This window comes from Rasamsonia byssochlamydoides (genome assembly GCF_041956645.1).
Source record: "Rasamsonia byssochlamydoides strain NRRL 3658 unplaced genomic scaffold VTN77scaffold_25, whole genome shotgun sequence".
NCBI classification, from domain to species: domain Eukaryota; kingdom Fungi; phylum Ascomycota; class Eurotiomycetes; order Eurotiales; family Trichocomaceae; genus Rasamsonia; species Rasamsonia byssochlamydoides.
Window position 1 is genome coordinate 263,818 of NW_027192408.1, and position 16,200 is coordinate 280,017.

The 16,200-nt window shown below is 50.6% G+C and overlaps 7 protein-coding genes across 7 annotated transcripts; 4 read left to right on the forward strand and 3 right to left on the reverse strand.

The window, feature by feature from the left end:
* Window positions 1-134: 134 nt before the first annotated feature.
* VTN77DRAFT_3609 (uncharacterized protein) lies at window positions 135-1,979 on the forward strand (the record flags this gene model as incomplete). Its single annotated transcript, XM_069419576.1, has 1 exon — window positions 135-1,979. One exon carries the CDS (start codon window positions 135-137, stop codon window positions 1,977-1,979), a length of 1,845 nt encoding a protein of 614 aa, XP_069278400.1.
* A 751-nt stretch (window positions 1,980-2,730) lies between these two features.
* On the forward strand, window positions 2,731-6,250 carry VTN77DRAFT_3610 (uncharacterized protein; the record flags this gene model as incomplete). Its single annotated transcript, XM_069419578.1, has 3 exons — window positions 2,731-3,532; window positions 3,583-4,679; window positions 4,742-6,250. The coding sequence occupies 3 exons, from the start codon at window positions 2,731-2,733 to the stop codon at window positions 6,248-6,250; spliced, it is 3,408 nt and encodes a 1,135-aa protein (XP_069278401.1).
* Window positions 6,251-7,180: 930 nt separating this feature from the next.
* On the reverse strand, window positions 7,181-7,623 carry VTN77DRAFT_3611 (40S ribosomal protein eS28; the record flags this gene model as incomplete). The annotated part of the gene is made up of 3 exons (XM_069419579.1): window positions 7,181-7,242; window positions 7,337-7,420; window positions 7,560-7,623. 3 exons carry the CDS (start codon window positions 7,621-7,623, stop codon window positions 7,181-7,183), a joined length of 210 nt encoding a protein of 69 aa, XP_069278402.1.
* A 649-nt stretch (window positions 7,624-8,272) lies between these two features.
* On the forward strand, window positions 8,273-9,511 carry VTN77DRAFT_3612 (uncharacterized protein; the record flags this gene model as incomplete). Its single annotated transcript, XM_069419580.1, has 5 exons — window positions 8,273-8,289; window positions 8,366-8,400; window positions 8,527-9,018; window positions 9,079-9,216; window positions 9,276-9,511. The coding sequence occupies 5 exons, from the start codon at window positions 8,273-8,275 to the stop codon at window positions 9,509-9,511; spliced, it is 918 nt and encodes a 305-aa protein (XP_069278403.1).
* Window positions 9,512-9,867: 356 nt separating this feature from the next.
* On the reverse strand, window positions 9,868-11,118 carry VTN77DRAFT_3613 (uncharacterized protein; the record flags this gene model as incomplete). Its single annotated transcript, XM_069419581.1, has 3 exons — window positions 9,868-10,697; window positions 10,760-10,851; window positions 11,042-11,118. 3 exons carry the CDS (start codon window positions 11,116-11,118, stop codon window positions 9,868-9,870), a joined length of 999 nt encoding a protein of 332 aa, XP_069278404.1.
* Window positions 11,119-12,057: 939 nt separating this feature from the next.
* Window positions 12,058-13,195, reverse strand: VTN77DRAFT_3614 (uncharacterized protein; the record flags this gene model as incomplete). The annotated part of the gene is made up of 2 exons (XM_069419582.1): window positions 12,058-12,306; window positions 12,371-13,195. The coding sequence occupies 2 exons, from the start codon at window positions 13,193-13,195 to the stop codon at window positions 12,058-12,060; spliced, it is 1,074 nt and encodes a 357-aa protein (XP_069278405.1).
* Window positions 13,196-13,990: 795 nt separating this feature from the next.
* Window positions 13,991-14,752, forward strand: VTN77DRAFT_3615 (uncharacterized protein; the record flags this gene model as incomplete). The annotated part of the gene is made up of 1 exon (XM_069419583.1): window positions 13,991-14,752. One exon carries the CDS (start codon window positions 13,991-13,993, stop codon window positions 14,750-14,752), a length of 762 nt encoding a protein of 253 aa, XP_069278406.1.
* Window positions 14,753-16,200: the final 1,448 nt, after the last annotated feature.

Consider the following 16,200-nt stretch of genomic DNA (forward strand, 5'->3'; position numbering starts at 1 on the left):
CATAACAATCCAGAAGGGAGCCTGTTTCTGCTCTTTTCCTTCTTTCTGCGGCAAACATCCGCATCCGTTATCTGTTGCTTCCTCCGCTGCTTTCTTTGGATTGAGTCCTAGCACCTCTCAATCATCCATTGACAATGGACGTAGCTGCTCTGTGGTGCAACATCTGCCCGAAACAGCCCCATTTCAGTGATGTATCCCATCTGTTAACCCATGTGTCCTCCAAAGCCCATCTGGCCCATTACTTCAAGCTCCAAGTCAGAAGCCATCAAGAGCCCGAAGCTCGTGACGCATTGGATGAATATGACCAATGGTACAAGACGAACAATCTCGCCAAGCTCTTGTCGGACCGCATGGCTTCGAAAGAAGCTCGAAAGCGACGAAGTTCGGGGAAACCTGCTGCTCAAGGTCGGTCATCCGCCAGAACGGTTCAAGACCCGAATCCGACTTCGAGCATCGACGCTCCCCAAACCGAACCTTCAGCACCAGATCTACTCGGTGACTTCCTCGATCCTCGCCTCTGCCAGCCCCATTCCGGCACGAGCCAGGACATGGCTAATAAGGACTGCTCTTTATTGGATGGTCCTATTGCTACAACCGGAGGTTCTGAATCGGATTCTCAGGGGTTATTTTGGTCCGCTTGTCCTCCATGTTCGACAACAAAGATGCCCACTTATCCGTGGAAAACGGAGTCCGAGGACGACTCGGAACAGGAGGCCAAGCCCATCTTACACACTACCCCGGTCTATTCGAACCGAGTTGGCATTGCTAACGCACTGCCCCAAACGCCGCCTAGGGCAATAATAAGCTCAGACCCCTTCATTGATGACAAGAAAAGCTGCGATGGGGAATCCTATACCGAGGTCGTGGACAAGGAGAAGGCCGATGAGATGACAAGGCTGAAGGGGGTTTTATGGCCAGGGATGGATATCTTCGATTCAGCAACGGAACAGATGAGGCGACAACGCAATCAAAAGAAGGATGGAAGTATCATCAAGATGATGGAGAAGACCTCTGAGGGCATCGAGCCGACCGAGCTGGTCTTTTCCCCGACTGGCATCTTGCGGAAACAGCGCGTGATCTCGGGCAATGTTGAGGACAGTAGTCCGTTGAAGGGCGAGACTCCTATTCCCAAACGTCGTGCGGTCCGTGTCAAACGTGCCCCGTTATCGCAGTCAGACCCAAACACATCCTGTCGGATCGATCAAGACAAGAAGAAATCCAAGAAGAGTCGTCGACGATCCAAACAGTCGCTTGAGGAACTGTCGAGACAGGCTTTGCCCACGCTTGACAGCCCCGTAGCAACTCCGCTGTTTGATCATCCCCATGGCTATGGTAACTCGATCACTGATTTCCACGAAGAGTTCGAGTTGTCACTGGAAGGGATTGACCAGAAGCCTCGTTCTGGCTTCCAGATCTTCAAAGATGACGACAATCAACCGAAGTTAGGGACGAACAGTGATATCCTAGGAGCAGAAGGGAAGTCGCTTTCGCCGGCCCCTCCTCACGCCTCCTGTCGTCCATCGGGATCTGTTTCTTTCATCCCCCCTCATAGATTGGGTCACAGAAACCATGCTGCCGACAAAGTCCCGAGCACGAGTCATTTCTCCAATGACCAAGAGAACATCGAGCCCGTTTTGAACCGCCACGGTCGAATCGATCCTCACCCGGATTCCGGAAACATTTGGGACACGCCAGGGCGAGGCGAAGACGAATGTTACCCCTTGTACTATTCTTTTGGTGACAGTTGCTACATTGACTTTGATCCTTTTGGGGGAAGTGATATGTTCGGGTACACAAGGAACCCGTTGGCTGCTTCTCGCCCTTATCTACAATACCATCGCGACCAGTCCCATGTCTCAGGCGCAAGGACCAGCCGCGACAGTCCTAGCAAAATCCGCGCCCTTTCGTCTGATGCCACAATCTCCGACATGGAGCAGGAGGATCGTGGACGCCTCTATTTTGACGGGAGCTTCGCCTGAGCATGTCCTGCCTCGCCCTTGTTTCTTTGGAAGGGCTACTCGCCAAGTCCGGATCGTTCTCTGACTTTTTATCTCATCCCGTGTCTTTCTTCAATTCGTCATTCGTGCATTCATACTTTATGGCATCACAATTTCCAAAATAGGGCGATAGGGATCACTTGCAGCCCTTTGTCGTTGCTGACCATTGCCTCTGGCATTACGGTTTGCCCAGAAAATTATGTACCTTATCAGTGCCCCGAGACTGGAAGATCCTTCTCATGTTACATTAGTCTTTTTAAACGTCTGCATCCGTTGGGATTCCTGTAGTGATAGCAATAATGATAATGATAATGGTAATGAGAACGTTCAGGTGTCTGCGAAGTTGGAGGGACATCATCGATTGATTACATAACCATATTATATAATCTTCAATTAAGAAACGCCCGTCGCGTCCACCCCACGCGTCAAGCTCGCCCCGTGAAGCCCCCAGGAGTTCTTGTCCGACGACTCTGCAGCGGAGTGGAAGCTCGCAAAGCCTCAGTTTCTAATTCCAACAATACTGGCATTTGTCTTTCTGTTGCCGCTGCTATGCGGCTCCTGACTGACCATTTTTGAGCTTTTTGGTGGGCTCCGTGCACAATCGATTGCATCGAGGTGTAAGCCCTAAACTTTCTGATTGATGCCGTCGCCGGCAAAGGGTTTGTACACTCCTCGTTCTTCATACATCCAATGCTTCTGTTAACGTCCGTCTAGTGGTGGTTGAACGTCGAGGATGCCTTCCCAAACATCGTCATCTTCGCCAGCTCTGAAACGAAAACAGCAGACCATCTCGAGTTTCTTTGCCAAGAAAACACCGATAACTGCTAAGGAATCTACCACCGGCCGAAGCGCAGAGGAGGATACAGACAAAGACAAAGAGAAGAAGGTCGCCTCGGATAAGGAGAATGTCGCGCTGAGACAAGATGCGGACGGTGAGCAGGATGAGGATGATGAGGACATTGTCCTTCCCTCTCGAAAGCGAGTGAGAGTTAACGGAACACCCGCCCTTGAGCGAGCTTCTGTGCTTTCACAAGACAAATCAGACGGGAGTGACCTTTCCCGTCCGTCAAAAAGCGGTGTACGAACCGAACGCTTCAAATTCACCAGCTCGCCGGCCACTGATGGTGACGAGGTGGAGAAGGAGGATGAGCGCCGGCGTAAGGAGAAAGAGAAACTGCATCAAAAATTTGTCAAGAAGCTTGGTGGAGCGGACTGCGTCATCGGGATCGGGAGATCCGCGATTGCGGATGATGAGGCTGCTGCCGGTGTGGGAGAGGACGGTGTCGAAGGCGACGACGATGAAGAACCGACTCTACCACCTACAACAAAGGGGAAAGCTGGGACGGCGGCGAAGAAAGGCGGCTCCAAGCTTACGCCTATGGAGAAGCAAGTGATCGAGATCAAACGCAAGCATATGGACACCATTTTGGTTGTGGAGGTTGGGTACAAGTTCCGCTTCTTTGGCGAGGATGCGAGAATTGCGGCGAAGGAGCTGAGCATTGTGTGCATACCGGGGAAGTTGAGATTTGACGAACGTATGTTTTTTCAGCGACCACTGATGTACCAAGTGCTGACTCTTGTGCAGATCCTTCTGAGGCACACCTCGATCGCTTCGCATCAGCAAGTATCCCTGTTCACCGGCTACACGTACACGTCAAACGTCTGGTAGCTGCAGGCCACAAGGTCGGAGTCGTAAGGCAGATTGAGACCGCCGCACTCAAGGCCGCGGGAGACAACCGCAACGCCCCTTTCGTCCGCAAACTCACCAACGTATACACAAAGGGCACATATATCGACGATGTGGAAGGACTAGAGGGTCCTACCGCCGCTGCTTCCGGGGGCGCTACTCCAGCTACAGGGTATCTACTCTGCATAACGGAGACAAACGCCAAGGGCTGGGGGAACGATGAACGGGTGCAAGTGGGCATTGTGGCTGTTCAGCCAGCTACGGGAGATATTATCTACGACGAATTCGAAGATGGCTTCATGAGAGGCGAAATTGAAACGAGATTGCTCCACATTGCCCCGTGTGAATTCCTGATAGTGGGCGACTTGTCGAGGGCCACTGAAAAGCTTGTTGAACACCTGTCCGGAAGCAAGACGAATGTCTTTGGCGATAAAGCGCGTGTTGAAAGGACTTCAAGATCCAAGACGGCAGCGGCAGAAGCCCATAGCCACGTCTCTAGCTTCTATGCCGGAAAGATGAAAGTGACTGGCACCGCAGAGGATGTCCAAGCGAGTAGTCTCTTGGACAAGGTGTTGAAGCTGCCAGAGAATGTCACCATCTGTCTCTCTGCTATGATCAAGCATTTGTCGGAGTATGGGTTGGAACATGTCTTCGACCTGACCAAATATTTCCAGTCTTTCTCCGCACGGTCCCACATGCTCCTAAACGGTAACACTCTGACGAGTCTGGAGATCTATCAGAACCAGACCGATCACTCAAGCAAAGGTAGCTTGTTCTGGACGTTGGATCGGACTCAAACCCGCTTCGGACAGAGGCTGCTCCGGAAATGGGTCGGGAGACCTCTGCTTGACAAAGACAAGCTAGAGGAGAGAGTGGCTGCGGTGGAGGAGTTGCTGAATCCGGAGCGAACAGCTCAAGTCGAAAGACTGAAAGCCTTGCTGGGAAAGGTGAAGAGCGACCTGGAGAAGAGTTTGATCCGCATATACTACGGAAAGGTATGCTTGATTGTGTGGAGCTTACTGGTGGAGTCAGACAGCTAACTACTGTGCCTATCAAGTGCACGCGGCCAGAGCTTCTGACCGTTCTGCAGACGTTGCAGATGATCGCGAGCGAGTTCTCGCATATCAAATCTCCTGCAGATGCCGGCTTCAATTCATCTACTATTAGCGAGGCTCTCGCTGCTCTCCCCACCATTCTGGATGACGTCGTCTTCTTCCTTGACAAGATCAACATGCACGCTGCAAAGAACGATGATAAATATTCATTCTTCCGGGAGTCCGAGGAAACAGAAGAGATCACCGAGCACAAACTTGGCATCGCCAGTGTTGAGCATGAGCTCCAGGAGCATTGTGCTGTTGCTGCCGAAACGCTGGGAAAGAGAAAAGTGGAATACGTCACAGTAGCAGGGATCGAGTATCTGATTGAGGTCGAGAACAACTCGCCACAGTTCAAACGGGTGCCAGCTTCCTGGGCGAAAATCAGCGGAACGAAAAAAGTCTCGCGTTTCCATACCCCGGAAGTGATCAAGCTGATTCGGCAGCGTGATCAGCATAAAGAGGCCCTGGCCGCCGCGTGCGACAAGGCTTTTGCGAATCTGCTCGCGGAGATCTCGAGCAAGTACCAAGCTTTCCGTGATTGTATCCAGGCTCTGGCCGTACTCGACTGTCTGCTGTCTCTTGCGGTAATTGCGAAGCAGCCGGGCTATGTCAAGCCGCAATATACGGACGATACGCGGATAGTGGTGAAACAGGGCCGTCATCCGATGGTGGAGCAGCTCCTCCTCGACAGCTATGTCCCCAATGACATCGACCTCAGAACTGATGGCACGCGTGCGCTGCTCGTCACGGGTCCTAACATGGGCGGCAAATCGAGTTATGTCCGGCAGGTGGCCCTTATCGCGATCATGGGCCAGATCGGCTCCTATGTACCGGCTCAATCAGCGACGTTGGGGATGCTCGACGCCGTGTTCACTCGCATGGGTGCGTTCGACAACATGTTGACCGGCGAATCGACCTTCATGGTGGAGCTGTCCGAGACGGCGGATATCTTGAAACAGGCGACGCCTCGGTCGCTGGTGATCCTCGACGAGCTTGGCCGGGGCACATCGACGCACGATGGTGTTGCCATCGCGCAAGCCGTGCTCGACCACATGGTCCGCTCCGTCCGCAGCCTGACGCTCTTCATCACGCACTACCAGAACCTGTCCAGCATGGCGCGGTCCTTCCCCAACAACCAGCTCCGCAACGTGCACATGCGGTTTACCGAGTCCGGAACGGGACGAGACGACGAGGAGATCACCTTCCTGTACGAAGTCGGCGAAGGGGTCGCCCACCGGAGTTACGGATTGAACGTCGCCCGTCTGGCCAATCTCCCCGCGTCCGTGCTGGACGTCGCGAGGCAGAAGAGCGCCGAGCTGGAGGAGAAGATTAAGCGGAAGAGACTTGCGGCGACGGTGAGGACGGTGGAGGACCTCCTGACGCGGGAGTCGCTTTCTGTCGGTGATGAAGATGGAGGAAGGGGAGAGTTATTGGTCGAGAAACTCCTTGCGGCTGCAGAACAGCTGTGACTGAGACCTTCTTATCCAACATGGTATACACTAATATACGCCTACGACTGTACTGTACATACATAAAATACGGCGAATGCGAATTTCGGATCGTACCATCAAGTTCTTGCTTCGGGTTTTATCCATGTATTACCTACACATGTCAGAGCTAAGCACATACACTGGTTAATTTGGTTGGTTTTGTTCATAGACATCTAGACATCTTTGCTCGGACCGAAACTGGGGAGGATGGATTTCTGTATAGGTACGGAGTAGTTAAAACGGAGAGAATTAAAGAAAGCCTTTTTTACATCACTAGATAGAGGTCCTGATGGGAGTCCTGACGGGGGGTCATGATGCCATTTCCAGGTCTTTCTTTCCTTTACCAGGTATTTTTTTTTGGACTGAAATCGGTGAGGTCCAAGCAGATACACAATTGCCCTACATGGTCGACTGTGGTCGAACAGAGAACAAGAACCGGTAACGGAATTTGAATTTGAGAAAACGGTTTGATTTTTAAAATTTTGGCTTCCTTTTCTTTTCTCTCGGTTATCCGTCAAGCTGTAGAAGCGTGATTCTTCTTCATCTACCCAATGATGTTTGCAGTAGTGAAACTTGACGACACTCGAGGAAAGAACAGCCGTAGACTCCTTGCGCGAGCCCCTTGAAGTCCAACAAACAACGTCCGTCCGTTCGTCAGACTCTTTTTTATTCATTCGGTCGTTCGTTTCGAAAATTTGTGATTTGTAGGAACAAAGCACATTCATTCACATGTCGCTTGATTGAGCCGCTCGCATTAGACAGAGAACATAGAGTCCAAAGAAAAACAACTCCTTCTCCCAAGTTTTTGTTTTTGTTTTCCCTGCAACGACCCCGTAACCCGGTCCTCTTTAACAAAAAGATATAAAAAGACGTGAAAGAAGGAATGATGGAAGGAGAAGGCGAAGGAATTTATCGCAGTCTCCTGGCTTCTCTTTCGGATTCGAGCAGGCAGAGGATGTCATCGACCTTGACTGTGTGGAGGAAGAAGAAGGATCAGTATGTTGTGTCCATTTTCCAACTTGATTCATCCAAATTTCCATCTGGGATATTCTTCGACTTGCGTACCTGGTCCCTTCACGTTGCGGATGATGGAACGAGAAGTGTCATCCATGAACTCGACACGGACCTGGGTGACACCACCACGGGAGCCTATACAGAAGATCCAACGTCAGAATATCGAAAAGAATACTGTAGTAGATAGAAAATTCGATGACTTGGACCATGCAACGGGCTGGACTGATACCAGCCTGCTCACAAGCCCTTGCAGGGTTGAACGTCGATCACATACCGGTACGGCCCAGGACACGGGTCACCTTGACCAGCTTGTGAGGAGGAGCCTTGCCAGAGTCCATCTTGCGAAGTGGTGTGCGTGCACGAGACTGATCTCAGATGAAGAGGCGATGATCTGGTCTGGTCTGGTGTGGTGGTGAGGCAAGGTGCGGTCAGGATGGAAAGGGAGATAGTATTTTGCGCCGTCTTGTGTGGGTTTTCAGTTTTTGGCGAGGCGCGGGCCCCGGCACGTGGACGGGCAACTTTACGCGAGGGTTCAGGGTTACCCTCAGACTGTGACAACTACTTGGTAAAAATGATTGACCATGAACCTTTGGCCGAATAATTCGGACCAGAGAAACAATCTTAGTTAATACCCTTCCGTAAGCTTAATGGGTAAATTAATTGGCAGCAGCTGTCTCACCCAGAGAAAGGAAAAATGGGTTCCCTCCAGCAGACGCACGTGTAGCCGTCGAGGCCTTCTCTTCGCTGCGGAAATGCCCCTCCCAAATTCTGTGGTAGTCGCGGCTTCTCCGATTTCGTCGCCGACTCATACCTCATACCCAGGTAGCTCTTCTGTCACCTCTTTACCGTGCAATTCCTGTAGAAATCCCTTGAATTGCATTTTCCTCGTATTTCGCTTTGAAGAATTAAATTCCAACTCAGTGAGGAGCACTTTTTGCGCCTCTGCAACCGGTCCTACCCCGCGCGGTCGCGCTCAGTCCAGACAAGATGGATCTTGTAAACCAGTGAGTCAATTATCGCAGGAATTGACGCAGGTATGCGTCTGGCAAAGGACAATCCATTGACTATTGATCTATGTAGCTTAGAAGGAAGACTACTCTTCGCAGTCCCAAAAAGCAAGTACCATTACGATGACTCACTCCTTCTTTCTCCTCTCGATCGCCGCTCTTTTGTCTCGGAATTGTTGCAGCGCAAAACTGAACTGACCTGAGGAAATGAATTTTGAATTTGATTTTCTACAGAGGGACGACTTCAACAAGCGACTTTGGATCTCCTTGCCGGATGCGACATTCAATTCCGCCGTGAGACGCGACTCGACATCGCTCTAGTCAAGAACCTGCCCATTGCCCTGATTTTCCTCCCTGCTGCGGACATCCCCACCTTCGTCGGTGAAGGTCGAGTCGACTTGGGCATTACAGGCCGGGACCAGGTCGCGGAGCACGATGCACAGCTACCGCGCGGGGAGACGTCCGGCGTGGAGGAGGTCCTGGACCTCGGATTCGGCATGTGCAAGCTCCAGGTGCAGGTGCCGCAGAAGGGAGACATCACAGAGGCTAAGCAGCTGGTGGGCAAGAACGTGGTGACCAGCTTCACCGCCCTGACGCAAGCCTTCTTCGCGAAGCTGGAGGGGGTTAGCGATGCCAGCAATCTGAGCACCAAGATCAAGTACGTTGGCGGAAGCGTCGAAGCGGCGTGTGCATTGGGTGTCGCCGATGGCATTGTCGACCTGGTCGGTAAGTATATTCATGAATTTCAGTCATCTTGGTTTTTACCCGGCTGACCACGGCATGCAGAATCTGGCGAGACGATGAAGGCCGCTGGCCTCAAGGCTATCGACACCGTGGTTGAAAGCACGGCAGTTCTGGTCAAGTCCAGAAACACGAAGAACGATCTTGTCGATCTTATCGCGTCAAGAATCCGCGGTGTCATCAGTGCGTCTTTCCCCATCTTCCTGTTGTGTTCTACTAGCTAATTCTGTTTCGCTGTCCAGCTGCCCAAAAATACGTCCTCTGCCAGTACAACATCCCACGTGAGAAGCTCGCCACGGCATGCAAGATCACGCCGGGCAAACGGGCACCGACTGTGACTGCCCTGGAAGAGCCCGGCTGGGTGGCCGTCAGCTCGATGGTGGAGAAGAAGACCATTGCGACAGTGATGGACGAGCTGACATCTGTCGGTGCGACGGATATTCTGGTGTTGAACATTGCCAACTCCCGAACTGGATGAGTTGAATTCCAGCATCAACAGGAATCAGCAAGCATCAGCGCAGCTGGAGAATCTTTTTCCTCTTTTTGGGTTTCAAAATAAAAATTTCCGAAGGTTGATACCATAAGCCGCTATTTTCTTTTTCTGCTGGTCTAGTTGTGTCCTATTTCTTGAAGATATTTATGGAGTCATGGCAGGTCATGGGAAAGAACACCAGTGAACAAAAGCGAAACTAGACGTCCTATATAATAGACAAGAAAGCTCCATTCAAGAAAATATAGAATTGAATTCATGTACATTACGGAGGACATCATTGCAGCCAGGATATATCATAGAGGACCAATATAACATGACCTTTTTCTTTTCTTTATTCGTTTTTAAACCCTCCCAGCTGCCAAAACATACCCCCCATCCACGACAACAGTCTGCCCGTTCAGATACTGATTAGTAACAGTGAACAAGACAGCATTCCCCATATCACGGTCATGGCCCGGCCGGGCAGCAGGGACCTTATTCTCAAACTTCTCCTTAGGGATGAAGCTCTTCTGCCGCTCATCGCTCGCCTGGGTAGTCATCTCACTAGGGAAGACACCGGGGGCGATATTGTTAACGCGGATCTTGAGCTTAGACGATGCGATCTCGTGCGCAAGCATCTTGGTCAGGTGGATGGCAGCCGCCTTGGACGCGTTGTACGCGAAGTGGTGCTGCGAGAGCTTCACGATGCCAGAGATGGACGAGATGTTGACCACGGTGCTGGACCAGCCGTACTCCGCCTCGGTGCCCTTCTGTAGCAAGGGCAGAAACGCGGATGTCATGAAGTACAGCTGGCATACGTTTGTGCGGTAGACGCTCTCCCAGTCCTCTGGCGTAGATGCCTCGTCGTCGAAGAGCGTCTCCTTCAGCGGCTCCGCCCCCTGGCGCTCGACGTCCTGCCGCGCAAGGCCCGATATGCCCGCGTTGTTGATCAGCACGGACAAGTGCTCCTCGCGAGACGCAAAGTCCTTGACGAGCTGCGCGATGGAGCCCTTGTGCGAGGTGTCTGCCGTCAGGGGGATGATTTGGCCGGCGATGTTTGCGCCGTACAGTTCGGCTACCCGGTCGAGCTTCTCTTCTGTCCGGCCGACGATGTACACTTTGGCGCCGTTGACGGCCAGGGCTTGCGTGGCCATCAGCCCAATGCCGGAACCGCCGCCGGTGATGAGGGCGACTGGGAGATTGTTAAGGGAATAATGGACTTGTAGCGTTCAAACAAATGGATGGTTATGATACCTTTACCCTTGACATTGAAAAGACTAGACAGCAAAAACTCCTCGTTGTTCCTCTGGGCCGCCGATCTTGCCTCAGGTGAAATATGAACCCGTCTGCGAGGGATTGATGACTGGGCTTCGGGCTGCAGCTTCTTTATCAAAGAGCAAGAAGAAGAAGGGGATATCAAAGAATATGGCGAAAGAGAAGGAGAGCCATGATGATGATGATGATAGTCTCGTCTAACTCCATTTTTATAGTAGCAGAAGCCCGCCCTCGTGGATTGCCTCAAGGCTAGAGCTGAACGTGAATATGAGCCTGAGCCTGAGACTGAGGGGCTTGAGCTTGACATTGACCTTGACCATGACCTGCTGGAGCTCCATCTGCAAAAATGACGTGTACCAAAACGAAACATTAGACAGGTAGGCAGGCAGGTTAGGCAGGATGTAGTCAATTATTGGTGTAGAACAGAATCAAAAAAGCAATATGACCAGATTCTGTTCCCTTCCAATCGAATAGGAGAAAAGGAAGTAGCATGAATATGACGTTAGGATGGAAACGGTCCTCTCCACCAGATAAGCAGCTACAAGGATCTTAAGGGTTAATGGTGATTTGGCACGATTATTGGAAAATGGGACTGGGGAGATTGACCAGCATGAAAGGGGGAAAAGAGGTCAATAGAGAGATAAAATCATGTTATTGGGAAATTATTCTGATGCAGGTGAGATTGGTATATAGTTCGGATCATCAGAATGACGTACGTTCTATCTATATATGTCCTTAGTTACCATGCAATCGGTACTGCCATTGACACATGCAGGAGGCTATAGAGCTGCAAAATCCTAGAGCGATTCACTTTCTCTGGGTAATTGTTCCCATCACATAATTGACTATCTGCAATTGGTCTACCATCTCTACAACTTTGAGAATAAGGTCCTCTCTGGTGTCACGTGGTGCGTGTTGGTTGCTGCCCAATTGGGTAAGCGAGCTGTCTGGAATTAGGCTGACCACGGCGCTATCATCATCGCATTATCTTGAACGGTTCCTTATCGATACGTATTGTCCATTAAAGAGTCCATTCAGATTGAAAATATCCCTGAGTTGATAACTTCGCTAGGTAGTGCTTTTAAATCTCCTTGTCAGGATGAACTGTGAAGGAAAACATCAACGCCTGACACTCGCTCACTACACAAGCTAAATGCACAGCTGTTGCAGATTCGGTCAAGAAGAGGTGTCATGACACTAGCTTCTTGTGAATTTGAACTAGGTAGCCTGCCAACAATAGCTCTATGTTACAAGGGTACCTAATGAATGACACCGGACTACAGCGTCGCGCGGTTGACTTCAACAGCCTCTGTCATAGGAGCCACTTCGACCATCGTCTTCCCCGTGTTTGCGCCGGTATAGAGATCGACTAGTCCCTGAGGAGCAGCTTCAAGGCCGCCTTTCACAATGTACTCTTTCCGTTTGATCTTGCCCTCTTGCAGCCACTGCGCAAGGTCCTTCCGGGCAGCTGGGAACTGATTTGCGAAATCAAAGACGATGAAACCTTTCATTGTGATTCGTTGAGACTGCAACAGCCAATTCGTCAGAGGACAAAAAGAGAACATGAAGAAATGGAACGTTGATACTTACAATCACCATCATGTAGTTTGCTGGTCCCTGTGGCTTCGCCGCATTGTACTGACTGATGGCACCGCAGATGGCAAACCGTGCATTGCGCGCAGCCAGGCCCAAGCAGGCATCGAGAATCTCGCCGCCAACATTGTCAAAGAATACGTCGATGTAATCTGGGACCGCGTTCTTCAGCTGCTTCCTCCAATCCGCATCTTTGTAATTGATAGCCGCATTAAATCCCAGCTCGTTCTTCAAAAAGGCACATTTGTCTGCGCTCCCAGCCAGTCCGACGACACGCTTCGCTCCCTTGATCTTTGCAATCTGGCCTGCCACCATGCCTGTGGCACCAGCAGCTCCAGACACCACGACCGTATCTCCTGCTTTGACGCCTGCAACTTCTAGCATGCCAAAGTATGCAGTCAATCCCGTCACGCCAAGAACGGACATGGCATCCGAGGGTCTGCATCGCGGGGGGACGACGATCTTCTCAGCCTCTCGAGCACCCAGGACAGCGTACTCCTGCCAGCCGGAGTATGCAATGACCCAGTCCCCCACTCTGTATTGACTTTTCAAATTCCTCCCCACCGACAGGACCTGGGCGATGCTTTGTCCGCGCATGACAGCGCCGCGTTCGACGGGCGCGATGTAGGACCGCTTCGCAGTGAGCCATGTTCGCATGGCCGGATCTAGCGAGAGGTAGTGCACGCGGACGAGGACTTTGTCATCGGGGATAGGGTCTGGGATGGTGGCAGTCTTGAGAGCAAAGGTCCCTTTGGACAGATCGGGATCGATCGCGGGGGAGGGGGTGTTTGCGTAGATAATCTGCTTGTAAATTTTGGCCATTGTGATGGTTTCCTAAGTCGTTAGAGACAGTTGCATATCCAAAAAGGCGTCTTCAGTGAGCGCTCAACCGATTTTTCTTATGTGGACTGTCATCTCGACTGTAACCTTGCCAGCTAGCTAATCGCGACCTGCAGGAATCTACCTCGGCACTTAACCAATTAAGCAAGATTAGTCAACAGCTTCTGGGAATAGCGTCGAAAGCTTAAATAAAGTAGTCAAAGAGAGACAAGAGATTTGAGGCATTCCTATCTGCAGGTTCAATGCTTTGCTCAAGCGCAACCAGCGTTCAGATTGATGGATCAAATCGTCAAAGATGTTCGATGTTCTTGCATAAGATCAGCATAAAATATGTAGTCATCTATACAGGTTATGCATGTGCACTGTGACGTCAGTGTTTGCAGCATTTGCACCTTGCCCGATATGGTTGAGATTGTCGATCTATTATCAACTCCACAGTACATATAAGCCAAGACATGGTTGTATCGGTGCTGTTGTTTAATTTCATTTCCTCATGTGGTGTTTCGCACATCTAGAATGACATTGACAATGTCATCCTCTGTCGATTCGCAGCCAGCCTGGTTTGAGTTTTCAACATGACGTCAATCTCGCCGCGAGATGGAGGGCAAATAATGTCAGAAGAACAATCAGAGGCGAATAAAGTGAAAAAGCTTGGTTTAGTATTTTGCCGCTGCCGCAATATCAACTTTTGTCAGAGATAATAACTTTACCAGTTTGAATAAAGGTATATTCTCCAGTCTTTCCCAATAGAGACAACAGGTACATATATACTACGCCATGACGTCTGCTGCCACTCCTCCTCATCAAACCAACCTGGCTAACAAGCTTGACCCACGAGTCGATACCTCCAGCACGAAACCTGCAAAGAAAGGGGCCTACGTTCCCAACACCACCTCTGACGAGACTGGTCCTGCGCCCAATACCGCCGGACCGCACAAGTCTGATCTCGCCAACCAGCTGGATCCTCGCGTTGACAGCGACCTCAACAACCGCGCGCAGTACGCGCCGGGGATGACGACAACGGGCAACACGCACAAGGGTGCCACGACGGTGGTCAACAACCCGGACAGCTCGAACAAAGGACCACATAGCTCAAGCCTCTTGAACAAGCTTGATCCTCGCGTCAACAGCAAGACCGGCGAGATGACCACCAAGACGACCAATGGCCAAGGCACCGGTTCCGCCAGAGAGCCCACGAACTACGGGACAGACTCGAACCCGTCGCAGAAGTCGGATTGGAGTCGTTCAGGGGTCGTTCCTGGATCGTCGACTGGCGCTCCTGCTGCTCCCTCGACGGCTGCATCGAGCAACTATAACAAGGAAATTGCACAGCAGTATAACTCGGCCACAGGCACGGGGTACAATCCACATAGTTCGAGTTCCGGACAGCAGTCTTCTTCCAGTCAAGGCCAGCAAGCGTCCAACACGCAGAGCGGGAAGGATGGCGGTAACACTAACGGTAACACCACGACTGGCAGCAACGGAGGAGGGATCAGCGGTAGCATCAGGAGAGTTCTGGCAGGGATTCACGTGAGTTGATGTTGTTGAAGTCATGTTCCCCGTACTAAGTAACTGCATAACAGGGCGTTGGTGAATCGATCCGCGGCACCGTAGGCGTCGCCATTGACCGACAGTTTGGTGATGAGCAGGGCGTGGCGAAGAACCAGGCCATTACTCGCGAAGGCGAGTACGAAGTGCAGTCGGGCACTTTTACCTCGTCGACCAAGGCGCGCGAGGGAATCAACACTGGCCAGCGGTAACCGTTAAACATGGTATGAAATTGATCAAAAACTACTTATAATAGTAGGTACCTAGGCTTGGGGGCTAAGAGTCCAGCCATCCGATAGAATAGGTTGTATCTACAGCACATACATATTTTCTCTTTAAAGTTCAGGGACCTGTAAGGCTTGTATATATATATTAACAATCGACACGAAGCCACGACCACTACCTAAGTATGTACATACATACATGTACTCTCTAGGACGGAAGATACCGACTTTTTTTTTAAAAAAAATGCAAATAGACTTGTGTGTTTAGCAGCAATGTGAAATAATTCCGTAATTCAACGAAGACAATCCACTTGCATCAGCATCTATCTACCTGGGTAGGAAGCAAAGTTATGTAATTAAGAAAGTAGACAAAACTACCTGCATATACTTCCTATTAACGAGATGAGATCAAGATCCCCATGACAAGATGACTATCGAAGACTTAGAGGTAGACCATATTGGAAGGCTAATGACTGCTCTATTGAAAATACATAGAAAGATAGAGGAAGAACAGAAACATAGGCTCTTTTTTTTATCAATGGCAAGAATTGGAAGTTAACAGCCAAATCCTAGTTTTTAGCAGTCACAGCCAACCGGCTGCACAGAGGTAGAGCCATATCTATTAATGTCACAAGAAACAAAACATCTCAGGGAAGTATATGGTTTCATGGAGTTATGTTTGATGCCGTCTCCTCAATGACTGAATGCGAAACTGATGATGAGAGTTCCTTCGGTAGATAGATCCCCAACCTTTGGGCATCCGGAGCGGATGAGACTGCAGTGGAAAACCCATCGCTCCTAAGGCAAAGTTGGTCTTTTCTCTAAACTCCAGTGCCTTAACTGATAAGGTTTCGAATCTCCTAACTATATAATAATGTTCACCTGAGCACTAGGCAGCACAGTGGTCACATGATAGGTGGTCTGTGTAGAATTTAGTTAAACCCCGGATGGACCCTAAAGGTGTATTCGCCGATAATGATTGATACAGATAACCAACTTCACGCTCAAAGGCAGTGTTTCTAGCTTCGACAAGTTAAATGACTTCGAGAAGATGTTCCGGGTGTCTACTCCTACTAATGCACGGTGTTACCTTTACAGGGCCTAAATTACCCATCTTTCGTTGACAAACAGACTCCAGATCGATGCCATTCTCTGATTCCACTTGAAGAAGCGCGTTAAAGCACTCTGTCTGATACCCTCGCTCCAGCAGCCCGA